The sequence below is a fragment of the Trachypithecus francoisi genome, unplaced genomic scaffold, assembly GCF_009764315.1.
Source record: "Trachypithecus francoisi isolate TF-2019V2 unplaced genomic scaffold, Tfra_2.0 Lachesis_group21, whole genome shotgun sequence".
Taxonomy (NCBI): Eukaryota; Metazoa; Chordata; class Mammalia; order Primates; family Cercopithecidae; genus Trachypithecus; species Trachypithecus francoisi.
The window spans coordinates 2,265,434-2,290,560 of NW_022681467.1; the positions used below are offsets into that span (position 1 = coordinate 2,265,434).

At 58.9% G+C, this 25,127-nt stretch overlaps 1 protein-coding gene across 1 annotated transcript in view; it reads left to right on the forward strand.

The window, feature by feature from the left end:
* Nucleotides 1-25,127, forward strand: part of LOC117069083 (serine/threonine-protein phosphatase 2A regulatory subunit B'' subunit beta-like) — a 65,565-nt gene that overhangs the window by 9,611 nt on the left and 30,827 nt on the right. The window contains 7 exon segments of the mRNA XM_033187085.1: nt 7,612-7,797; nt 23,002-23,105; nt 23,336-23,438; nt 23,795-23,869; nt 24,286-24,372; nt 24,810-25,018; nt 25,020-25,123. Coding sequence (XP_033042976.1) covers nt 7,612-7,797; nt 23,002-23,105; nt 23,336-23,438; nt 23,795-23,869; nt 24,286-24,372; nt 24,810-25,018; nt 25,020-25,123 — 868 coding nt within the window.

Below are 25,127 nucleotides of genomic sequence, written 5' to 3' on the forward strand. Positions count from 1 at the left end.
TTCCGCGGCTAACGTAGACGGCACCCACGAGCCTCTGGTGGGTGCTCCTGAGCTTGGTCTTCCGGATGTGCAGACGTCCCGCCTGGGCTTCTGTTCCTGCAAAACCCCTGGCGGATGCTGCCTGCCCGGCTGGTGAACCCAGGCTCCTCCTCCTCCCTGTCACTGCCCACTTCCAAGTCACCGGCATCCTTGCCAAACCAAACCAGGGCGGGGTGGGGGACCACCGACCCTGGAGGGGAACAGCATGCGTTCACGCCCTGGGTCCCGGGAGGCGCCTGTGTGACGACAGCGTGCTACACGTACTCTCGCCGTCGGTCTGGGAGCCCCGTGTGACGATAGCGTGTTACACGCTACACGCTCTCACTGTAGGACCCAGCGTGTACCTGGAGCGTGGCCGTGCAGCTGCCTGGCCGAGCTCTTCTTACTGGAGCCACTCTGCCTGCACCTGTGCCCAGGGATCCTCGGGCCTTCTGTCCCCGGACAACAGCAGGACAGCTCAGACCTTGTTCCCAGCCCAGGACAGCTGTGCCGCCCCAGCCTGGCCCTCCCGGCCTGGGGAGTGACTCTCCCGCTCCCCACACACTGGTTCAGCACAGATGCTCCTCTTCACCTGTCCTGGTCACACAGACCCTGTCCAGCATCCCCACGGGGGTCCTTCGGGCGGAAGCACAGACCCCGCACAGCACCATCCACGGCTGAGAGCGCCGTCGCCAACACGGCAGCCCCGCGGTGGTTGGAGCCGACCTCGGCGTGGTGACAGCCTCACCGCTAGAGCTCGTGCCATTCCCCTCCCAGGGCCCCTGGTCGCCAGAACCCTTGCAGCCTTTGGTTTGGCCGGGATGGCACCCCCTGGGCAGTGGCAGGGAGAAGGTAGAGCTTGGGTTCCCCACCTGGCAGGGAGCTGCAGCGAGGGGGGTTCACAGGAAACAGAAGCCCGGGTGGGAACGTCCACACAGAAGACCAAGCTCAGGAGTATCCACCAGGGGGCTTGTGGACGCAGGGAGGGCGCCCGATCCTCCCCTCGCTGTGGTGCCCGGCATCCACCGTCACCCCTTGGCTGGTGAACAGAATGACCCCCACGTCTCCCAGCCCAGCCTTCCGAGCTCCGTGGAGACTGACACCGCGCTGCAGCGTGGGTGCAGGTGCCAGCGCCTGGGCTGCAGGTGTGGGTGCAGGGCGCCCCCAGTGTCTCTCGGCGTCCGTCGAGGCCCCGTGGCTCGGCTGCAGTCGCGTGTCTGAGTGAATGTGAGCCCCGTGAGCTGTGGCCGACTCAGGCACCTGGACCTGCTGCGTTTCCGTGTTGATCCCTCCACAGCAGTTCTCCGTCTTTGCTAGAGAGGGGATTTTTAAACGCATGTGCGGGGCCTGAGTCTCTCGCCTCCGTGCACGGCTCCTCTGTGTAAACACCGACCTTTTTGACTGCGTGTTTAGCCGTCCAGCATGTGGTTTGCAGGTGTGGCTGGCAGTGCTCTACCAGCCCTCGCAGAGCGTCCCTGGGAGTCGAGTGCTGGGCAGAGAAGAATGCTCAGACCTTGCAGCGGGCCCTGCCTTCCAGGGGGTGGCCTCCATCTGGGTGGGCGAGAGGCTCAGCTGGAATCCATGAGTGTGGGTCCCCGCCGAACCCCTCCATCCCATCCCACAGCCTCCCACGCTTCCGCCTCCTGCTGCAGAGTGGGGGGCTCCTGGGGACACGGCTGTGCGTTGCAGCCTCTACGGAGCGTGCCTTCCGCCGGCCCCCTGCTGCTCTGGCACCTCCTCTGTGGCCTTGACCGTGGTGTCTGGTCCTGCTGGGGTTGGGGCGAGGGTCCTTTTTGCTGGTCACCGCGCCCTGCCTGCTGTGCGCACCTTCTGCACACGCGGGGGTCCTGCCCGCGGCGGGTGTCGCGAGAGGACGTATGGCAGTTGCACGTGGCCTGTGTTCTCAGACTCACCTGCACCCAGGAAGCGCACGTAAAAACAGGCGGCGTCGGTGTTTCGGTCGTATATGGACGTGTTTTGCAAAACTGGGGGTGTGCTCTGGGAGGGCGACACACATCTGTGACTTCTGGAATTGTGATGAGTCAGGGAGCTGCCTTCTCAGTGTCCTCAACAGAAATAGCTTGTCGGGAGGCAGGGCGTCGCCTTTATCAGCGTGCTTTGGGTGGCGGGTGCTTTACGAAGCGCTTTATAAAGTACACATGTTGAGGAGGATTGAACGTGGGTGACCGGGCCGCCCGAGGCCCCTCTGGTTTGTCTGAACTTTTAACGAAGAGGCAGCTGACTTTAGAATTCTTCTTCCCCGCACAGGCAGCTGTTTTTGCTCCTTCTGTGTTTACCGCGGACGCCTGGCCTCCCCGGCTATGTTCGGGGCAGGGCCGCAGTCCCTGTGATTCCTTCAGAATCCACTGAGACCTGCTGCTGGGCCCCAGAGGCGGCCAGTTCCCAAGTGCGCTGTGTGTGTTGAAAAGAATGTGTGCTCTGCAGCTGTGCTGGGGCTGAGTCTATTTCTGTCCGTGAGATTAAACTTGTCAATCTCCCGTGCCCGCATGGGGTGGCTGTGTTGTTTGTTGTTCCGTCTCTCGTCTATTGGTGCCCAGGGTGGGTGGCCCCAGCTTCCCCGTGTCGGTGCCCAGGGTGGGGGTCCCGGCCTTCCCTGTGTCGGTGGCCAGGGTGGGGGCCCCAGCTTCCCCGTGTCAGTGCCCAGGGTGGGTGGGCGCAGCCATCCCTGTGTCGGTGCCTGGGGGTGGGTGTTCTCTTCCTTTCCTGGCGTGCTGAGTGTGTGTCCAGTGGTGTTTACTTGATCGGTGCCAAGGCTGTGATGTCAGGCACGGATAAAGTTAGCGTCATCCTGTCCTCCCGTGACCGCCCTCTCCAGCGTTCTGCGGTGGCCTGTCCGTCTCCAGGTCTGTCCATCACCTTGTGTCACTTCATGGATGTTAGTACAGCGACCCCAGCTTTACTGGCTGTCTGCTCTTTTTCCACCTCAAAAAAATGTGTAGCCTCTGGGTCCTTAAGCCATGTATATCTTCTCTGTCCTTCTGTTTTCTGTATCTCCCGTATACGTGAATGCTGTTTTCTTTCTGCAGCCGAATCTCTGTCTTGTAACCGGAACACTTGGTTCATTGATGTCCACGTCGTCTGCTCGTCCGTGCGATGGACTCTTACTATCTCATCCTGCATCCCTGTCTCCCGCTCTTTTTCAGCTCCGTCACCTCTTCTCTCGTTGGGGTCACACGCTTTCTACGAGCTCACCATTTATCCCACAGATGTCGGCGGCTGGCCGGGCACGGTGCCTCACACCTGTGATCCCCGCGCCTTGGGAGGCTGAGGCTGGGGAATCGCTGGAGGCCAGGAGTTCCAGACCAGCCTGGGCAACAGAGCGAGACCCCCATCTCTTTAAAGGAAAAAAAAAAAGGAATGTCAACTAAATATTTCAACAGTATCTTTTCCTCCAACTCACAGACAGGCACAGTCTCATCCAGTCACCATTTGACTGACACGCTGTTGTTGTATTGAGCTTTTTTTTTTTAAGAATTGAACGTATGTTTCCCACTCATTACCGCTCTTTGTCCCTTCTTTCAATTCCGACCTTCCCTTTGGGAGCTCTAGGCTTCTCCCGGCTGCGTTTCCTCAGCTTTGGCCTCACAGGGTGTCTGTTAATGGCACGTTAATGGTCTGTTAATGTCTGTTAATGGCATGCATACTCTGTACATTCTGGTCTAAACGTGTCTACGTGTTCATCTCTCTTTTTTTTTTTTGAGACGGAGTCTCGCTCTGTCACCCAGGCTGGAGTGCAGCGGCCGGATCTCAGCTCACTGCACCCTCTGCCTCCCGGGTTTAAGCGATTCTCCTGCCTCAGCCTCCCAAGTAGCTGGGATGACAGGCGTGTGCCACCAAACCCAGCTGATTTTTTCAATTTTTTTTTTTTTAAAGTAGAGACGAAGTTTTGCCATGTTGCCCAGACTGGTCTCGAACTCCTCAGCTCAGGCAGCCTGCCCCCCTCAGCCTCCCAAAGCACCAGGAATGCAGGCATGAGGCACTGTGCCCAGCCGGTGTGAGGGTTTTCGCACCATCCTGGTGACGTAAGTTTGGTTTGCAAACCTGCGGGAGAGTCGGCTGTTGCCGTAAGTTCTCCGGGGAGAACTCAGCCCTGCCCAGCTCCTACGAGCAGCCCCAGGTGAAGGCTGCAACTTCCCTTTGCTTCCTGGGGCCGGAGGCGCGCTGGGGATTTCCTTGGAGTTCTTGCCACTGAAGGTGACGTGTTCTGGGCGCCGTACTTAGGGCAGCTTCCCCAGAGGACCCTGGGTTTTACCTCCTCTTCCCCGGAGTCCTGCAAGACTGAGAGATTTCGGGTGAGCCCGCTCGGCCCATGCTTCTGCAGGCAGAGCCTGTTCTGGCTCCCCGGGCTTCCCTGGGTCCCTCCTTCCAGGCAGCCGTGGCCTGAGATGTCCCTCTTTACTGCCAGCCCGGGAGTGCCGTCTGGAAGACGTTTGTGGAACATACCGTCCAGGGGTCTTGGCAGTTTTCAGCAGGAGGGTTGGTTTGTGTGCCCAGGTCATCATTATGTGGCCAAAATCAGGAGCCCGAGAGCCCACGCGGAAGGAGGTGCCCTTCAGGTAAAGCTCTGCGGAAGGAGCGCTCCTTCGGCACCTGCTGCGGGAAGCCTGCTCCGCCCCAGGTCACGAAGGCGGCCTCTTTCCTCCTAGATGGGGATCAGAGAAAAACAACGGAGTCTCACCTCGGGTGAGGGTCCTGTGGAGACAGCAGGGTGGGGACAGTTGGGGCGCTGTCTGTGGCCCTTGTGACCTGGGGTGAGGGTCCTCTGGGAGTAGCAGGGTGGGCTGTGTTCTCTGTGAGGACACTGGAGCTTGCACCCAGACCTGGAGTGATCCCGGCAGTCAGGATTGTGGCTGCAAAGGCCCTGAGCTGTGGTCCATTGGTATGAGGACTTCCTCCCCGGACCCCTCTTCCATGGCACTTGGTGGAGGAGGACGCAGCCCCGTCCCCTGAGTAGTTGATGGAGGAGGACACAGCCCCGTCCCCTGGGTAGTTGGTGGCAAAGGATGCAGCCTGTCCCCTGAGTAGTTGGTAAAGGAGGACGCGGCCCCGTCCCCTGGGTAGTTGACGGAGGAGGACGCGGCCCCGTCCCCTGGGTAGTTGACGGAGGAGGACGCGGCCCCTCCCCTGGGTAGTTGACGGAGGAGGACGCGCCCCGTCCCCTGGGTAGTTGACGGAGGAGGACGCGGCCCCGTCCCCTGGGTAGTTGATGGAGGAGGACGCGGCCCCGTCCCCTGGGTAGTTGATGGAGGAGGACGCGGCCCCGTCCCCTGGGTAGTTGATGGAGGAGGACGCGGCCCCGTCCCCTGGGTAGCTGATGGAGGAGGACGCGGCCCCGTCCCCTGGGTAGTTGATGGAGGAGGACGCGGCCCCGTCCCCTGGGTGTTGGAGGAGGACGCGGCCCCGTCCCCTGGGTAGTTGATGGAGGAGGACGCGGCCCCGTCCCCTGGGTGTTGGAGGAGGACGCGCCCCGTCCCCTGGGTAGTCGATGGAGGAGGACGCGGCCCCGTCCCCTGGGTAGTCGATGGAGGAGGACGCGGCCCCGTCCCCTGGGTGTTGATGGAGGAGGACGCGGCCCCGTCCCCTGGGTAGCTGATGGAGGAGGACGCGGCCCCGTCCCCTGGGTAGTCGATGATGGAGGGGGACGCGGCCCCGTCCCCTGGGTAGCCGATGATGGAGGGGGACGCGGCCCCGTCCCCTGGGTAGCTGATGATGGAGGGGGACGCGGCCCCGTCCCCTGGGTAGTCGATGATGGAGGGGGACGCGGCCCCGTCCCCTGGGTAGTCGATGATGGAGGGGGACGCGGCCCCGTCCCCTGGGTAGTCGATGATGGAGGGGGACGCGGCCCCGTCCCCTGGGTAGTCGATGATGGAGGGGGACGCGGCCCCGTCCCCTGGGTAGTCGATGATGGAGGGGGACGCGGCCCCGTCCCCTGGGTAGTCGATGATGGAGGGGGACCCGCCCCGTCCCCTGGGTAGTCGATGATGGAGGGGGACCCGGCCCCGTCCCCTGGTAGTCGATGATGGAGGGGGACGCGGCCCCGTCCCCTGGGTAGTCGATGATGGAGGGGGACGCGGCCCCGTCCCCTGGGTAGTCGATGATGGAGGGGGACGCGCCCCGTCCCCTGGGTATCGATGATGGAGGGGGACGCGGCCCCGTCCCCTGGGTAGTCGATGATGGAGGGGGACGCGGCCCCGTCCCCTGGGTAGTCGATGATGGAGGGGGACGCGCCCCGTCCCCTGGGTAGTCGATGATGAGGGGGACGCGGCCCCGTCCCCTGGGTAGTCGATGATGGAGGGGGACGCGGCCCCGTCCCCTGGGTAGTCGATGATGGAGGGGGACGCGGCCCCGTCCCCTGGTAGTCGATGATGGAGGGGGACGCGGCCCCGTCCCCTGGGTAGTCGATGATGGAGGGGGACGCGCCCCGTCCCCTGGGTAGTCGATGGTGGAGGGGGACGCGCCCCGTCCCCTGGTAGTCGATGGTGGAGGGGGACGCGCCCCGTCCCCTGGTAGTCGATGGTGGAGGGGGACGCGGCCCCGTCCCCTGGGTAGTCGATGGTGGAGGGGGACGCGGCCCCGTCCCCTGGGTAGTCGATGGTGGAGGGGGACGCGGCCCCGTCCCCTGGGTAGTCGATGGTGGAGGGGGACGCGGCCCCGTCCCCTGGGTAGTTGATGAGGAGGAGGACGCGGCCCCGTCCCCTGGGTAGTCGATGGTGGAGGGGGACGCGGCCCCGTCCCCTGGGTAGTCGATGGTGGAGGGGGACGCGGCCCCGTCCCTTGGGCGATTGATGGAGGAGGACGCAGTACAGTCGCTGATGCCGTTAACCGTTTCAGGCGATGTTATAGCATCACGGGATGAGATCAAATGTCCACTTTGCAGGTTGTGTAGAGATTCAAGCAGGAGACTTTTGAGTGAGTGTTCTGTGGCCTGTGGATATACCGGGTGAGGGGAGTGCTGATGCTGAGTGGGGCCAAGAGCCCGTAGGCGTGGGCGAGGGGCTGGGTGAGGGACTGAGGTGTGTCCACAGCAGTACCTGGCGGTCAACCCCTTCGCCTGGCTGTTTGGTTGCCTGCCCTGCCTGTGCCTCTCCGAATGTGAGTCGCCTGGGCTCCGGGGGCAGGGCTGCCTGTGGACGGCACCTGGGCCTCTCCACATCAGGGCTCTCAGACGTCTGGGGTGCGCGGCTGCCCTTGTCTCCAGGGCCCTGCGGGGTGTGGTGGGGTCCGTGCTGTGGCCCATGGGAATCGGGAGTGGGTCCTGGCTGGGCTCTCAGGCGCCTGGGGCACGGAGCTGCCCGTGTCCCCAGGGCCCTGCGGGCTGTGACTGGGGCTCAGTGGTGCAGAGCAGCCACCCAGCGTGGGGTCCGTGGCAGCATCGTGTGGCCTCCTGGACAGAGGTGGCCCCTGCAGGGCAGTACCCGTGTGATCCCCGACAGGGACTGCAGTGTGTCCTCTCCCGGCTGGGGTCAGGCGGCCTCGGCACCGTCAGCCCAAGAGGGGCCCCTTGTGTTATCCGGGTGGAGAAGGCGTTCGATGCTCCCAGGTTCTAACCGCGCGCTGTCTGTGACTCTTCAGGTTCAGACGCGGAAAGAAGAGCCTCTGCCCCCGGCCACGAGCCAAAGCATTCCGACCTTCTACTTCCCCAGAGGACGCCCACAGGACTCGGTCAACGTGGATGCCGTCATCAGCAAGATCGAGAGCACCTTCGCCCAGTTCCCCCACGAGAGGGCCACCATGGACAACATGGGCCTGGTGGCCAAGGTGCGTGTCACCCGTGTGACGTGGAGCCGCCGAGGGGGTACTGCGGGCACGAGAGGGTGAGGCGGAGCGGCCGAGGCAGGTGCATGTCACACGTGCGAGAGTGAGGTGGGGCAGCCGAGGCGGGTGCCGCCGACGTGTGAGGGTGAGGTGGAGAGGCTGGAGCGGCTGAGGTGGGTGCATGTCACATGAGCATGAATGAGGCTGAGTGGCCGAGGCGGGTGCATGTCACACGCGTGAGAGTGAGGTGGGGCAGCCGAGGCGGGTGCCGCCGGCGTGTGAGGGTGAGGTGGAGAGGCTGGAGCGGCTGAGGTGGGTGCATGTCACATGAGCATGAATGAGGCTGAGTGGCCGAGGAGGGTGCGTGTCACACGTGTGAGAGTGAGGTGGGGCGGCCAAGGCGGGTGCATGTCACACGCGTGAGAGTGAGGTGGGGCGGCCGAGGCAGGTGCGTGTCACACGCGTGAGAGTGAGGTGGGGCGGCCGAGGCAGGTGCGTGTCACACGCGTGAGAGTGAGGTGGGGCGGCCGAGGCAGGTGCGTGTCACACGCGTGAGAGTGAGGTGGGGCGGCCAAGGCGGGTGCTGCTGGCGTGTGAGGTGAGGTGGAAAGGCTGGAGCAGCTGAGGTGGGTGCTGCCGGCGTGTGAGGGTGAGGTGGAGAGGCTGGAACGGCCGAGGCAGGTGCGTGTCACACGCGTGAGAATGAGGTGGAGCGGCCGAGGTGGGTGCTGCCAGCGTGTAGAAGGTGAAGTGGAGAGGCTGGAGCGGCCGAGGCAGGTGCGTGTCACACGCGTGAGAATGAGGTGGAGCGGCCGAGGCGGGTGCTGCCAGCGTGTAGAAGGTGAAGTGGAGAGGCTGGAGCGGCCGAGGCGGGTGCGTGTCACATGTGTGCAGGAGTGGCCCAGGTTTCCTCTGAGGTTATAGTTATGGCCCGAGGTTTGCTGTGTGATTGCTGCTGTGTGAATTCTTAAGCATCTGAAATGCAAGTGGGAATTCCGTCTGGGTTCTTGTCCTGAGGCTGTTCAGCACCCTCCTGGCCGTGCCCCTTTCTGCCCGAGGAGCCGCCGTCCCAGGCTGCGCAGCTGTGGACCCCTGTCCCCCAGCAGTGGCCCCAAGGGCCCATTTCTAGACTCACCCTGAGTGCTGCGGCGCCATGTTCGTCATTTGCCGCCTGCTTTCCTTCTCAGCTGCATCCTTTCCAGGCTGACTGCGTGGACGTCGCAGATCGAGCACGCTCGGTTTAGTGTCTGTGCGTTACCAAGGCAAGGCTCACGCCAGGGACGCGTGTCTGGACCCCTGGTGGGCGGTTTTGTTTCCAGGGACCCGTGCCCGCCTCTCCAGCGTCCTGTCCTCCACGTGGAGTCGCCGGGCAGCAGATGCTCCCACCCCTCCAGGTCAGAGCCCCAGAGCCTTAGTGCACGGTACAGGTGAGCCCCTCAGGGCGAGACCCCTGCTCCGCAGCCCTCTCCAGCTCCGCAGTTGTGAAGGTGGTCCTCAGGAGTGGGCAGGTTTTTGTTTATTAAGTTTGCTTGTTTGTTTTGAGGCAGAATCTTGCTCTGTTGCCCAGGCCAGAGTGCAGTGGTGCCCTCTCGGCTCACTGCAACCTCCACCTTCCGGGTTCAAGCAATTCTCCTGCCTCAGCCTCCCAAGTAGCTGGGACTACAGGTGTGCCCCACCACGCCCGGCTAATTTTTGTATTTTTAGTAGAGATGAGGTTTCACCATATTGGCCAGGCTGGTTCATGAACTCCTGACTTCAAGTGATCCACCTACCTCGGCCTCCCAAAGTGCTGAGATTGCAGGTGTGAGCCACCGCGCCTGGCTGGTTTTTGTTTTTTTAACCTATGAATACAGTCTATTAAATGAGTTGGTTTTGGGATTTTTTTTTTTTTTTTTTTTTTTGAGACGGAGTCTTGCTCTTTCGCCCGGGCTGGAGTGCAGTGGCCGGATCTCAGCTCACTGCAAGCTCCGCCTCCGGGTTTACGCCATTCTCCTGCCTCAGCCTCCCGAGTAGCTGGGACTACAGGCGCCCGCCACCTCGCCCGGCTAGTTTTTTGTATTTTTAGTAGAGACGGGGTTTCACCGTGTTAGCCAGGATGGTCTCGATCTCCTGACCTCGTGATCCGCCCGTCTCGGCCTCCCAAAGTGCTGGAATTACAGGCTTGAGCCACCGCGCCCGGCCTGTTTTGGGATGTTAAACCAACCTTGCATTCCTGGCATAAATTCCACGTGGTCGGTGTGTCTCGTCTTTTTCATATGTTGCTGGATTCCAAAAAGTTTTGCAATTGGATTCACAGAGAAAACACTGCTTGGTAGTTTTCTTGTGAGTCCTTTGTCTGGTTTTGGTTTTAGAGAAATACGGGTCTGAAAGAACACGTTGGGAAGTGTCCCCCTCCTTTTTCTATTACGGATTGTCTTTTTAAAGTATTTTACGGCCGGGCGTGGTGGCTCAAGCCTGTAATCCCAGCACTTTGGGAGGCTGAGGCGGGCGGATCACAAGGTCAGGAGATCGAGACCATCCTGGCTAACATGGTGAAACCCCGTCTCTACTAAAAAATACAAAAAACTAGCCGGGCGAGGTGGTGGGTGCCTGTAGTCCCAGCTACTCGGGAGGCTGAGGCAGGAGAATGGCGTGAACTCGGGAGGCGGAGCTTGCAGTGAGCTGAGATCCGGCCACTGCACTCCAGCCTGGGCCACAGAGCGAGACTCTGTCTCAAAAAAAAAAAAAAAAAAGTATTTTACGAAGTCTTGTTTTATAAATATGTAAAACCTCTGTGGTTACAAAGTGAATCCTAACAAACCAGACACATCTAGAGAAGTCCAGGTTCTGTCCCTGTCTGTGCTGTTTCTCCCCCGGAGGCAAGAGTTTCCATAGCTTTAGTTTACCCTCTTGTTGTTGTTTTAGCTTTTAATATGAGCAAGTACACGCAAATATGTGTACGAGTATGAACATACATCCATCTTGCATTTCTTAGAGAAAAATCAGCATGCTGTTTTACTCTTGGGTATTTGTTTTTACTAAGTCTCTCTGTATCCGTAGAGGTGGCATCGTCTTGCACGGCAGTGTGGGGCCATGGAAGGACCAGATAACCTGCAGGCATGCAAAGCCATCTTCCAAGAAAAATTAGGGTCATTCTGTAGTTGCTTTTGTTGAAATATTAGAAACTTTCTTACAGTTGGTTGCAAACATGGAATGAATGAAAAAAGCTAATATTTACCTGGTATGCTGTCATTTAAAACACCACACACGTTAAGAGTTGTTTCATGTCTTAGTAAAAACTTGCCAGAAGTAGTTACAGCCGCGCCGTCTCCTCGTCCGGTGTGGAGTGAGCGCCCACTCCCTGCCCTGGCAGACTCGCTCGACTCTCCACGTGTGGTTTGGCTTCCAGTGTCTGATCCTCCGTGCTCTTGAAGTTGTGCGATATCACTGAGAGTTTCTTCACCGGGAAGTTTCTTTGCTTGCATGCCGTCTGCTGGGACACCTTCATCCTTCTCAGCACAGCCTTGGTTATGGCGAGAACTCACCCTCGCCGAGTCTGCTCAGCCCCCCACGCAGGGTCTGCACGCCGTCGGCGGGGTCGGCCACCTCTTCTGCAGCTCACGTGCTGTGTCCCCTTCGGGCCCTACAAAGCCAGTCACACAGCGCAGTGAGGTTCCCGCATGTGACCCACCATTCCCCTTGGGGCCTCCCCGCCACGGCGCCTGGTGCACATTTCATGTCGCTTTCCTCCCAGGTCCTCCTCAGCTTTCGGCGTGACCTCACTTCCAGGCGCAGCGGCGGTGGCCTTGGTGGCCGTCAAAGGTAGTGAGGCTTTCAGACTTGAAAGAACTTGGCCCGTTGGCTGGATATCACGTTTGGTGGTAAAAAGCAAGTTTTCTGATTGTGTTTGATGTCCCAGAGTGAGCTGGGTGTGACCCAGCGGGACAGAGGAGAGCTCTGAGATGGAAGTTGTGTTGCTTGCAGTGTCTGCACCACTGGGAGTCCGAGGGACACCTCCACAGGCCCCGCTGTCTGTGCACGCACCGGCCCGGCCCCGGCAGGCAGAGAGCATGCTGCTCGGGCCCCCACGGTGACTGTGGGCACAGGCCAGCGGGGTGTGCGCTTTCATGACTTAATGCACCCACGCTGTGGCAGCAGAACCCCGTGAGTGTCCCGCATGTGCGGGGGCCGCAGGCCAAGTTCCGCTCCCCCCGAGGCCGCTGAGCCTGTCTGGGTGGCGCCCAGCTCACCGCCAGGTGCGGGTGTCCGTCCACGTCTCCGTCGTGTGCCTTTGGGACGGTTTTCTGTGAGCCGGGTCCCTGGACTGGGGGATGAACGGGTCACCCGGGTGTTGCTGGCATCCTCAGGTTTTGCTGCGCGAGGCCCGTGTTGTTTCGAATTCTCTCCGTCAGTGAGTGAGTGAGTGAGTGAGGGCCTGAGTCACAGCCCACGGCGTGTTTTCAGGCGTGAGAACTTTGGCCGGCGGCTGCTTGAGAACTCACGTCTGAGGGGACGTGGAGTTGGTGCTTCCCCCTGTGGATCTTAGCTGCGGCCGTGCAGTGAGGTCGGCCCGGCTGTTCCTGTCTGGTGTGTGAGTCGGGGCTGATCTCACGCATTCTCTCCTTTATCTCATCATGTTCACTCCTCAGTGTTTTCTCTGAAGCCGTTTGGGAAACCATCGTCAGCTCCTTCACCTCCGCCAGACTCCACCCTGTCAGCGGCCGGCTGCCCCGCAGGAAAACACACTTTTCTCTCCTTTCATTTCCTTCCAATGTCGTTGGCTAATTCCGGGTTTTCATTTATTGAGTCTATTACGATTATCTACATTTTTTCTAAAACAATTTTTTGCATAACTTATCAATTCATTGCGCTAAAGCTTCTCCTTGTCTTGTACGATGATCATATCTGCATCCTGTAGACACTCTTTCTTGACAGAATCATCCATTTCTGGTTCCTTTCTTGATCCACCATGCTGCAGACTACTTTACATCTTTTTCAGTAAGCGGCTGTCAGGGTTACAGATCGTTTCGATTCTTTCTGTCTCATGAATTTCCGCGGTCATCTTTCTTACATACACTTCCTTCTGTCCTTTTTTTTCTAGTTTCTTGAATAGTTTTTTTGTTTGGTCAGCTGTATTCTGATATAATTACACACACTAAGATTCACCAGTTTTAAGTGTACAACTGATCCGTTGTGGTCAAGCGCACACCTGGGTATCCACCCCCACAGGGAGGACCGGCCATTTGTCGCCTGCCCCGGGTTTCCCCTGCGCCTCCTTCTGCATCTGCTCAGTCCCCTCATTTCTCCCCGTCCTGGACCCGCCACAGACGTGCTTCCGGTCGCTGTACTTTGCCTCTCTTCGAGTTTCCTGTGAGGATTCTTGCAGTGTTTTGTCTGCGGTTTCTGACTTCTTCCTGGCAGCATCATTTTTTTTATTTTAAATTTTATTTTGAATAGACAAGTAATATTTGTATATATGTGTGGAGTACAGCAACATGCTTCACTATGTGTGTGTTGAGGATGGATTAAATCCTGTGGTGTGGATACCGTGGGGCTGGCTGTGTGGCTGGTGGGGTGTGGAGACTGTGGAACGGGCTGTGTGGCTGGCAGGGCGTCCGTTACTGTGGGGCTGGCTGTGTGTCTGGCAGGGCGTCGATACTGTGGGGCTGGCTGCCTGTGTGGCTGGCCAGGGCATGGTTTCTGTGGGGTTCCCTGTGTGTCTGGTGGAGTGTGGTTACCACGGGGCTGGCGGGGTGTGAATACTGTGGAACTCGCGTGTGGCTGGCCAGGGCATGGCTATTGTGGGGCCAGCTGTGTGTCCCTGGCCACATGGGCAGTTTGTTCTTTGTGTCACCGAGCAGCCTCTGCTGTGTGTGTGCTCCATCTCTCCCCTGTTACGGGGTCGACAGACATCCGGTTGTTGTGGTTTTTGCGTCTTGTGAATAAAGCTGCTCTGTGTCTGTGCACTGATTTACACAGACGTGCTTGCATTTTCCTGAGGTGATGAATACTGCAGAGGTGAGCTCTGCCTCATCTGGGGGCCACATGTTTAGTTTTGTAAGAAGCTGTAAACCTGCTTCCAGACCTCGGGCGCGGTGGCTCACGCCTGTCATCCCAACACTCTGGGAGGCCGAGGCGGGCGGATCACCTGAAGTCAGGAGTTCGAGGCCAGCCTGGTCAACATGGTGAAACCCCATCTTTACTAAACATAGAAAAATTAGCCGGGTGTGGTGGTGGGTGCCTGTAGTCCCAGCTCCTCGGGAGGCTGAGGCAGGAGAATCGCTTGAACCGGGAGGTGGAGGTTGCAGTGAGCTGAGATGGAGCCACTGCACTCCAGCCTAGGCAACTGAGCAAGACTCTGTCTCTTGTCAAAAAAAAAAAAAAAAAAAAAAAAACTGCTTCCAGGGTGGCCCTGAGTGGCTCGTTTCCAGGCAGCAGCGTGTGGGAACCCCCGGTGGCACGTGTCCCCGCGCGTTGCCTTTGGCTGTTCTGCGCGTGTGTGTCGGCGTGTGTGCCAGCGTCCCGTCCTGGCTGTCCTCCTTTCCCTGATGTACGTGTTGAGCACCTCACATGTCTGTTTCTCCTCATTTTTTTTTTTTCATTTTGGGGCAGCTCTGTTGAGATGTAACTGATGCGGGATACGTGGAGTGTGTCAAAGGTACGGTTCAGTGAGCTTTGACGTCCGTACCCACCCGTGAAACCGTCCACACCACCGAGACGATGGGCGTCCCTGCATCCTCGCGCTTGAACGGGAACGTGCGCTGGACTTCTCTCTGCTGCTTTCTCATGCACCCCCGCCCTCATCCCAGGCTACCTCAGACCTACTTTTTGTCCAGATAGATTAGCTGGAATTTTCTAGAATTTTATGTAAACAGAATCAGACAGCAGGCACTTTTGTTATTACAGTAAAATTCACGGAACAGAATTCGGCATTGTAACATTCTGAGTACAGAACGCAGAGACGTTTGTTACATACACAGCATAGCGCGACCACTGCCATCAGGTTCCAGAGCATTCTCATTGCCCCAAGAGGAGGAGGTTAAGTCCCCATGAAACGGTCGCTCGCTGTTTCCCTCCCCAGCCCCTGGCAGCCACCAGCCTGCTCTGTGTCTCTGCATTCCTCTGCCCTGGATTTCTCGGGCTTATAAACGGAAGCCTTTGCCGAGTGACCTCCGGGTCTGTTCACCCTCACTTGGCGTGTGGTGCTCAAGGTTTGCCATGCTGTAGCGGGCGTCAGGGTCCTCTGCACACACACACCCCCAGCGGGAGGGCCGGATCGCGTGGCATTCCATGCGCGTGGAGTTCCACTTCCGGCTTTCTGGGGAACCTGCACGCTGTTTTCCCGAGTGGCTGCACCATTTCCCGTTCCCACCATGTGGATTTTAGAACCGTCCCCTCCATTGCTGCAGCAGCCTGCTGGGATTGCACTGGCATCCCGTTGACTCTAGATTAACTTGGAAGAATCTTGACCGTCTTGAGGCTTCCGTCTCGTGAACACGGTCCAGCTCTCCCTTATTTCAGGCATCTTTCGTTTCTGTCAGTACGCCTCGTCGTTTTTGGTCTTGTTCACGGTTCATCACATCGATACCCAAGCATTTCCTATTTCTGCTGACACTGCACGTGGCGTTTTTTTACTTTAACATGATGGTCGATGGTGAGTGGCAAGAAGTACTATTGGTTTTTATATGTGGACTTTGCATCTTCTGACCGAGTTTAGCTCACTCATCAGCTCTGCCGGCTCGCTGTTTACAGCCGGCCGAGTCTCTAACGCACGGTCAGGATATCTTCAGGCGAGCCCAGTTCAGCCTCTCTCTTCTCGTCTGCGTCTGTGTCTCTCCCCTGACTTGCTGCACGGCGCTGCCCGCCAGTGCGGTGCTGGGCAGCCACAGAGAGCACGCCCCTTCCTGCCTCGGGCTCACGTCGCCCCTGGCACAGCAGCCCTGCCTGGTTTCTTCATGGCATCCTTCGTCAGACATGGGAGGCCCCTTCCCTTTCTGTTCCTTGTTTGCTGGGAACTCTTTTCTTTTTTTTTTTTTTTGAGCCAGGTTCTCACTCTGCCCCTGGGCTGGAGTCCAGTGGCATCATCTCAGCTCACTCCACCCTCAACCTCCTGGGCTCAAGTGATCCACCCACCTCAGCCCTCCCGAGTAGCTGCGACCACTGGCACCTGCCACCACACCTGGCTGAATTTTTTTTTTTTTCTTCGTAGAGACAGGGTTCCGCTACGTTGCCCAGGGTGGTCTGGAACTCCTGGGCTGGAAGGGCCCTCTTGTCTCAGCCTCCGAAAGTGCTGGGACGATGACAGGCATGAACCACCATGCCTGGCCTCAGTTTTACTTTTTAAAATTACAAACGTGCCTTGAAGTTGGTCCAGTATTCTCGACATGTATTTTTAGATGTGTATTTCTGCATGTATTGAGGCAGTGGGGTTTTCCTTTGATCCTGTAAAACGTGAATGGACTGACTGACATCTGAGTATGAAGGCAGCTCCCGCCCCTGATCCACTGCAGTGTGTCACTTGTATATTGGTCAATATACTATGATTGGTTAGCATTACTGGGTTTTCACAGATGGCATTACGCTTCTCGTATGCATTAGCTGTGCATTGCCAGGCTTTGCAGGGTCTGGGTCATGAAGAACTGGTCTTGACCTGACGGACGTCTGAGTGTGAAGGCATCCCTGGTCTTGGGGTGAGTCCCGGTATTGGGGTGAGCTCCGGTATTTGGGTGAGCCCCGGTCTTGGGGTGAGTCCCGGTCTTGGGGTGAGCCCCGGTATTGGGGTGAGCCCCGGTATTTGGGTGAGCCCCGGTCTTGGGGTGAGTCCCGGTCTTGGGGTGAGTCCCGGTATTGGGGTGAGCCCCGGTATTTGGGTGAGCCCCGGTCTTGGGGTGAGAGCGCCGGTCCCTGGCCCACCACACGGTCTCACACTTCTCCTATGTGCTGGGTGCACATTGCCTGGCCTTGCAGGGGGTGTGTCTGTGCTCGTGAAGGACTGGCCTGTGGTCTCCTTGTCTTGTGATGGCTTGGTCTGGGGGAGATGCTGGCCTCGGGGAGTTGCTTGGGAAATGTCCCTTAGAATTCACTTTTTCTGGAGCCGTTTGTTTACAGTGGGTGTTATTTTTATGTGAATGTTTGCTGGAACTCATCAGTGAAGCCATTTGGGACAGAGTTTTCTCTGTGGGAAGGTTTTTAACGACAGCGTGAATTGTTTCAATGGACACAGGCTGTTTCTTGTTTGTTTGTTTGTTGTCGTTTTTTCACACAGAGTCTCGCTCTCACCCAGGCTGGAGAGCAGTGGCACCATCTCAGCTCACTGCAACCACCACCTCCCAGATTCAAGCGATTTTCCTGCCTCAGCCGTCCGAGTAGCTGGGATTACGGGCGTGTGCCACCATGCCTGGCTAATTTTTGTATTTTTAGTAGAGATGGGGTTTGACCATGTTGGCCAGGCTGGTCTTGAACTCCTGACCTCGAGGGATCCATCCACCTCGGCCTCCCAAAGTGCTGGGATGACAGGCGTGAGCCACTGCGCCTGGCCACTGCCACCCACTTTTAAACCGTCGGATCTCACAAGAACTCAGTATCACGAGAGCAGCCAGGGGACTGTCCACCGCCATGACCCAGTCAGCCCCCAGCAGACCCCGCTCCAACACTCAAGGATCACGGTTCCCTGTGAGATTGGGGTGGGGGCTCCGAGCCAGAGTCCAGCCCTGCTTCATGTGACCTTGAGGACTCATCCGGCTCCACGATGTCATTTGCTGGCATCTTTCCATGTCTGCACATTGCCCCTTGTTCTGGCAGTGGCCGAGGAAGTCATGCTGAACTTGCGAGCCGTGGCCGTGGCATCCTCCTCTCTCCTCTCAGACCCGTCAGTCGGTGTCAGCGTGCCCCGTGCGAGTGTAGACGCTCGGGTCTTGGTCCTCCTCGCGATGCCCCTGCAGCAGCACCATCACGTGGGCCTCGGGCCCGGTGGTGGTTCCTGCTTAGGGAGCTGCTTTGCACTCAGCAGAGCCGTGATGGAATAGGATGCAGCCGTACACGGGCGGACGATCCACACAGAGCAACGTGCCTGACTCCTTCACGCGTGCGCTGAGCAGGGGAAGCCAGGCCTAAAAGTTCCAGGTCCTACTGCCGTGGCCTGGAAAAGGTGGACTGGAGCCATGGGGAGGAGGTATGGGGGCTGTCGCTGTGGTGGGGTGCGGAGGGACGGAAGGGACTGTCAGGGCTGGCGGCCTCGATCCCTGTCCTGGCTGTGCGGGTGGGCGTGCTGCGGCTCTGCCTGGCCCCACCGAGAGCTGGTCTTTCTGTGTGTGGATCACGAAAACACTTTTAGAGTCAAATCAGGTTATCCGGTGTGTTATTCCCTTTCTGATAAGGATTTTGTAACATGTAGGAAAAACTACTTTCCTTTGTATCTTTTGCATTTTAGAGTTGATTATCTCCATTTCCTTCAGGATTTTTTTTTTTTAATTGTGAGCTAATTAGTTTGGAGGTAATTTTTGGGTTTGGTGTGGTGTGCGGACTGCGTGCCCAGCACTCCCACGCTCAGTTCTCATCACCCAGATGCTGGGGATGCAGCCGTCTCTGGTTGTAGTATCAGGCCTGTAGTCCCAGCACTTTGAGAGGCCGAGGCGGGAGGATCGCTTGAGGGCAAGGGTTCCAGACCAGCCTGGGCAATCACCCAGATGCCAGGGATGCAGCTGTCTCTGGTTGCAGTGTCATGCCTGTAGTCCCAGCACTTTGGGAGGCTAAGGCGGGAGGATGGCTTGAGGGCAAGGGTTCCAGACCAGTCTGGGCAACATAGTGAGACTTCACTCTACAACAACAACAAAAAAATAGCCACACATGGTAGCACGTACCTGTGGTCCCAGCTACTTGGGAGGCTAGGGTGGGAGGATTGCTTGAGCCCATGAGGTTGAGACTGCACTGAGCTGGGATCACACACTGCACTCCAGCCTGGGCAATAGCAAGACCGTGACTCAGGAGAAAAAAAAAGGATCACCCTGTAGCTAGCCTGTAGGACCGGGTAGATTTGACTCTAGCCTGTAGGACTGGGTAGACTTGGCGCTAACCTGCAGGACTGGATAGATTTGATGCTAGCCTGCAGGACCAGATAGATTTGACTCTAGCCTGCAGGACCGGATAGATTCAACACTAGCCTGTAGGACTGCATAGATCTGACTCTAACCTGTAGGACTGGATAGATTTGACTCCAGCCTGCAGGACCGGGTAGACTTGGCGCTAGCCTGTAGGACTGGATACCTCTGATGCTCCGTTCGTGCCACCAGGTCATTACGGCGTGTCTTGCACACCGTGAGGAGCACAGATGTGAAGGCTGACACATCCCCACATACCTGGGTGTTGAGTGCTTGGGGTCTGAAATCTGCATGGCCCGGGAGCCAGAACGGCCTGATGAGGTCAGAAGCGTGAGAGCAGCACCAGCCCAAGGGCCCAGTGCCCGGCACCCAGCTCGTTCCCTCCCGCCGCACCAGGCACCCTTCCAGGTGGCCAGGGCTGAGCTCCGTCAGGATCCTCGTCACGGGAGCTGGCACGTGTCTGTACATCCTGCAGGGCCTGGCCCCTCCAGCTCTACACGGCTGCCTTTGCGTCATCCACTGGTGCACCAGCCGGAGAGCATCTTTTCCCGTCGCTGCACTGCTCTCTGTGCGGTGGCATGCAGCCCCTCCAAGTTCCCCCATGCCCCCTGTGGTCACTCCCACCCTGCACCTGTCCAGACTATGCTGCCACAGTTTATTCCTCCAGCCCCTGCTCTGGCATCCGGCTCCTCTCCCCGGGGCACCGTGAATCAAGCAGCCGACGTCCCCATCCGTGCGGCTGTCACGGGCATCGGCCCTCTTCCCACTGGTATGCTTCTGGGAGGACGGATGCCCTGGCCGGGCCTCGGGGCCTTATGCTCAGCCGCCCTGTGGGCCGCTTTCCCGGCAGCTGTGCGGCGTCCTGCTTCCCCCAACAACGCGGATGCCCGGCTGCCTGCCAGCCTTGCACGACCTGGCATCTTTAGTCCTTTCTGTCTCGTCGTGTGTCGTGCTCTTGTTGCCACCTCTCCGTGCCCCGTGAACCCTGCCCTCGTCAGCGCCAGCGCCGGGCGCACTCCCCCTTGTCTGCCGGCCGTAGTGCGCCCCTCTCTGGAGGGCAGTGTCCCTCTCTGGAGGGCAGTGCCCGTCTGGGCTCTGTCATGTTTGGGCCTCTGTCTCAGTGGCTTCTCCTGTCATTCTGTTCACCGTGCCGGGCGCTGCGCCTGAGTCCCGGGCCCTGGGCAGGGCAGCTGGCCGCTCTCTTCCTTCAGGCGGTTCACGTGTGCCCCGTTCAAGAAACTCTGGCCACGGCAGAGCCTCTGGTTTCGTTCCAGGAGGGCCGCTGTCTGGCCTTTCACCCTTCGGGCTGGGATCCCCTGGTATGCAGTTTGTGTGATCTGCCCCAGCTCACTTCCTTCCCTTGTTCCCTTAGCCCAGTGGTGCCTGAGGGAGACTGACTTCATACCCTGACTTTACGGGAAGGGTTGAAATGGGGCAGTGGGACTTACATCCACCACCGTGGTCCCCTGGAAGTTCTTTTGTGTTCCCTTATAAGTTTTCACATGATCCTGTCAGTGTATACTGCACACCCCAAAACAACAAGCCCTCGGTGCATGTGGGTGGGGGCTGCGTGGACTCTGTGGGTGGGGGCTGCATGGACTCTGTGGCTGGCGGCTGTGTGGACTCTGGGTGAGGATTGTGTGGACTCTGTGGGTCAGCAGAGTCGTCTAGAGAAAATTGCAGTCTGTAAACTCAGCAGCGCAGTGAGGTCCACCTCACCACGTTTAGCTCGTCTTTGATTTCACCCAGCCGTGCTCTGTAGTTTGCTTTGTAGACATTGTGTGTGATTTTTTTTTTTTTTTCAGACAGTCTCTTTCTGTCACCTCCTGGGTTTAAGCAATTCTCCTGCCTCAGCCTCCTGAGTAGCTGGGATTACAGGCACCCACCACCACGCCCAGATAACTTTTGTATTTTTAGGAGAGATGGGGTTGCACCATGTTGGCCAGGCTGGTCTCAAACTCCTGACCTTGTGATCCACCCGCCTCAACCTCCCAAAGTGCTGGGATGACTGGCGTGAGCCACCGCGCATGGCCCTGTGCGTGATTTTTGTTCCGTTTTTTCATAGGTTGATTTTTTTAAATGCCTTTGATAGTTGGCATTATTGAAGATTTTATTTTCTAGTTGTTTGTTGCCAGTACATTGAAATAATTTATTTCGGCATATCGTCCTTGGATGCAGCAGCTTTGCTGAAGATACTTATTAATTCCCGTGTTTGGTAAGCATTTGGATTGTCTACACAGTTTGTTGCTTGTGAATTAAGAGGGTTCTGCCTCTTCCTCCCCGTCGTGGCATCTTTCCGCCTTTCTCTTGCCTGCTGCCCTAGCTCGGCCGTCAAGGCGGCCTTGGCGGTGACACGATCCTCTTGTGTCCGGCACAGGGAGGAAGCGTTCGTATGTCATCGCTGTCTGAGAGCAGCTGGGGTGTTTCGTAGACGCCCCGTGTCTTAGAGCATTCAGGCTGCCGTCACAGAACACCATAGCCTGGGCAGCTCGTCAGCCGCAGACATTTATTGCTCACAGCTCTGCAGGCTGGAAGATCACGGTGTGGCACAGTGGCGAGGACCTGCTGCCTGGTTCATCAACACAGGATGGAAGGGGTGACGGAGCTCTCGGGGGCCCGTTAGAAGGAGACTCATCGCATTCATGAGGCCCCACCTCCCAACACCGTCGCCCTGGGGGAGAGGATTTCAACACGCAGATCGGGACCCAGGCAGTCAGGCCATAGCACCCTTTATTACAATAAGAGTGTCCGTCCTGTTTCTGGTTTCCTGGCTGATGATTATTGTGATTTTTCAATTACTGCCGAGTTGGACTTGCTCCTGTGTGTTCTGTGTGGGATTTCTGCCTCTAGTGATAACTGGCCTGTGACTTCCTGCGTCCTTGACCGCGTCCAGGCTGTACCAGCCTCGGAGCAGACACTGGGAAACGCCCCTTGTTTTTATTCTCCAGGGTAACACACGTGGGATTTCTTCCTTAAATGTGTGGTCCGCTTATGGGAGCCGCCTTTGGGCGCTGGAATTTTCTTGGTGGGACAGTTTCAAACGATGGATTCAATTTCTTGTAGAAACAGTCCTTTCAGATTTTCTATTGTCGTTTATTTTTTGACTTGAACTGTTCTTCAGGGAGTCTGTTTCAACAGTCATCTGACTTACAGGCATAAAGTGATTCAGGAGCATCCACTGACTCTCTGATGTTTGCAGAGTCTGCAGTTACAGGTGTTTTCTCTCTCTCTCTTTTTTTTTTTTTTTTTTTTTGAGACAGAGTGTTGCTCTGTCACCCAGGCTGGAGCGCAATGGCGCGATCTCGGCTCACTGCACCCTCCGCCTTCCTCCGCCTCCCGGGTTCAAGCAATTCTCCTGCCCCAGCCTCCTGAGTAGCTGGGACTACAGGCACGTGCCACCACATCTGGCTAATTTTTTGTATTTTTAGTAGAGACAGGGTTTCACCATGTTTGGCCAGGCGGGTCTCGAACTCCTGACCTCGTGATCCGCCCACCTCGGCCTCTGAAACTGCTGGGATAACAGACCTGAGCCACTGCGCCCAGCAGGGTGAATTTTTAAGAAATCTTTCAAATCATCAAGTTTTGATTTTCTTGATTTTCTCTGTTGACTATTTTTCCTTCCATCCCTGCCTTGTGTTTGTTACTTTGAGGTAGACGTGCAGATGACTGATTTTAAACTTTCCTTCCTCACCTGTGTATTTAAGGCTGTGAACCTGCCATGGGCCGCTGCTGCAGGCCTGTCCCACACGTTCCATAAGATGTTCTGTCTCTGTCAGACTCACCACTTCCCTGGCTGACAGGCCATTTCTTCCTGCACATACTGGTTCTTAGTCTGTGCCGCTTGATTTCCAGACACTGGGGACGCAGCTGCCTCTGGTTACAGTGCCCGTGTGTGGTCTCTGGTCGGGGGAACTGCGTGCCCGGCACTCCATCGCTCCGCTCTCCTGACTCGGTTCCAAGGCTGGAGCCAAAGCCAAGTGGAGTTTGCGGCACCCGGACGTGCCTGGCTGAGTGTGCTGCGTCTTTCTGCAGCAGAGGGTCTCCGGGCAGCCTCGGTCAGGCGCCAGGTGCGCAGCAGGTGCGCAGGCGTCCAGGCCCCGCTGACTGCCCACTCCTGCCCTCTCTGCCCCAGGCCTGGGGCCGCCCCCTCTACTGGAAGGGGCCGCTCTTCTATGGCGCCGGCGGGGAGCGCACGGGCTCCGTGTCTGTCCACAAGTTCGTCGCCATGTGGAGAAAGTGAGTCCCGGGCCGGGCACGGGGCTGTGTCGGGAGGGCGGAGGCGTCCCCGGGTCCCCGTGGCGTCAGGACAGGTGCCCCCCGCGGCTGCCACAGTGAGAGGAGAAACCTGCGCATGGGCACAGACCTGCCGGGGTTGTGCGTGGCTGCCTGCCGTGTTCCACTCTGTGTCTGCGGGGTCAAAACCCTCCCGCCTGTGAGTGTGGCGCACAGTTATCCTGTCCTTCCAGAATCCTGCAGAACTGCCACGACGAGGCGGCCAAGTTCGTCCATCTGCTCGTGAGCCCTGGCTACAACTACCTGGTGCAGGAGGACCTGGTCCCCTTCCTGCAGGTGAGAGCCGACGTCTACACCGCACGCCTCACCCCTCAGGGGAGGGCCGGTGTCTACACCGCACACCTCGCGGGAGGGCCGGTGTCTACACCGCACATTTCACGGGAGGGCCGGTGTCCACACCGCACACTTCACGGGAGGGCCAGGGCCAGCGTCTACACCAAACGCCTCATCCGTCACGGAGGGCCAGGGCCGGCGTCTACACCGCACGCCTCATCCGTCACGGGAGGGCCAGGGCCGACGTCTACACTGCACGCCTCACCCCTCCCGGGAAGGCCGGTGTCCACACGGCACGCCTCACCCCTCACAGGAGGGCCGGTGTCCACACCGCACGCCTCATGTCTTCCCACCCGCAGGACGTGGTGAACACACACCGGGGGCTGTCGTTCCTGAAGGAGGCGTCCGAGTTCCACTCGCGATACATCACCACGGTGGGTCCCCAGCAGAGGGGCCGGGGTGAGCCCAGGGGGCGGTTCCAGCGCCGGGTGGGGCGGGCGGCGTCCGAGGTCTTCAGCTTCGGCAGGAGGCGGCTGTTTCCTGGGAACGTGTCTGCCGTGCCCGGGAGCCCGGCGTTGGGGGCACTCTGGTTTTCCGGGGTGGCTGCGCCCCTTTCCCACCTGTCCTGGGCCCCCGTAGCTCCGGGGCGTCCCCGGCCAGACCCTCCCCGCTTTGCGCAGCCTGGGGCGGCGCCTCCCTCAGGGCCCTTCCCGCTGCCCCCGTCCGTCGGACCCTGGCGAGCCTGGTGCGGCTGAGACCAAGGCCGCGCCCCTCTCCCCGGCTCCGGGTCTCCGTGCGGGGCGAGGCTCAGGGGGTCTGCGCACCCCCCGCACTGACGGCGCCCCCGCAGGTCATCCAGCGGATCTTCTACACCGTGAACCGGTCCTGGTCCGGCAGGATCACCTGCGCCAAACTGTGGAGGAGCTCCTTCCTGCCTGCCTGCCCTACCCTGCCTTGCCCTGTCCTCCCGTCCCTCCCTCCCTCACCTCCTTTCCTTACTCTTCCTTTCCTTCCTCTCCTTTCCCCTCCCCCTCACTCCCACCCCTCCCCACCTCCCCCACGCTCACTGCCCACCCCCAGGCCCGTGAGCACCGACACCGCGCCGCCTGCAGTTGCGGGTCCATGGTTGATCTGGGAAGTGGAGGGGGGGCTGTAATGGGCACCAGGGGGAGCCGAGCCCTCATTCCCTGAGAGCTGCCCCCCACGCCCACGCCCGCCTAGGGAGCCACCCCCATGCTGGAGCTCCCCCCACCGCAGAGCTGCCCCCACTCGGAGCGGCCCCGCCCCGCCTTCCCTGCCCCCGCCCGCAGCCACCCGGACTTAGGGGCCTCCCCCCAGAGGCCCTGCCCTCAGGCCGCCTGGGTCTTTTGGCAGAATGTGGCGCTGCTGGAGGAGGAGGCGGACATCAACCAGCTGACAGAATTCTTCTCCTACGAGCACTTCTATGTCATCTACTGCAAATTCTGGGAGCTGGACACGGACCACGACCTGCTCATCGACGCGCTCGACCTGGCGCGGCACAATGACCATGGTGCGCAGGGGCAGAGGGGCGGGCGGGGCGCGGGGACACCCAGCAGACCCTTCTTCTCTCAGAGCCTCCCGGGTCTGCAGCTGCCTCTCCTTCCCCACCCGCCGCTTCCTGTCCAGGTCCCCGCTTGCGCCTCTGCACCAGGCCTCCGCCTCCGGGCGTCT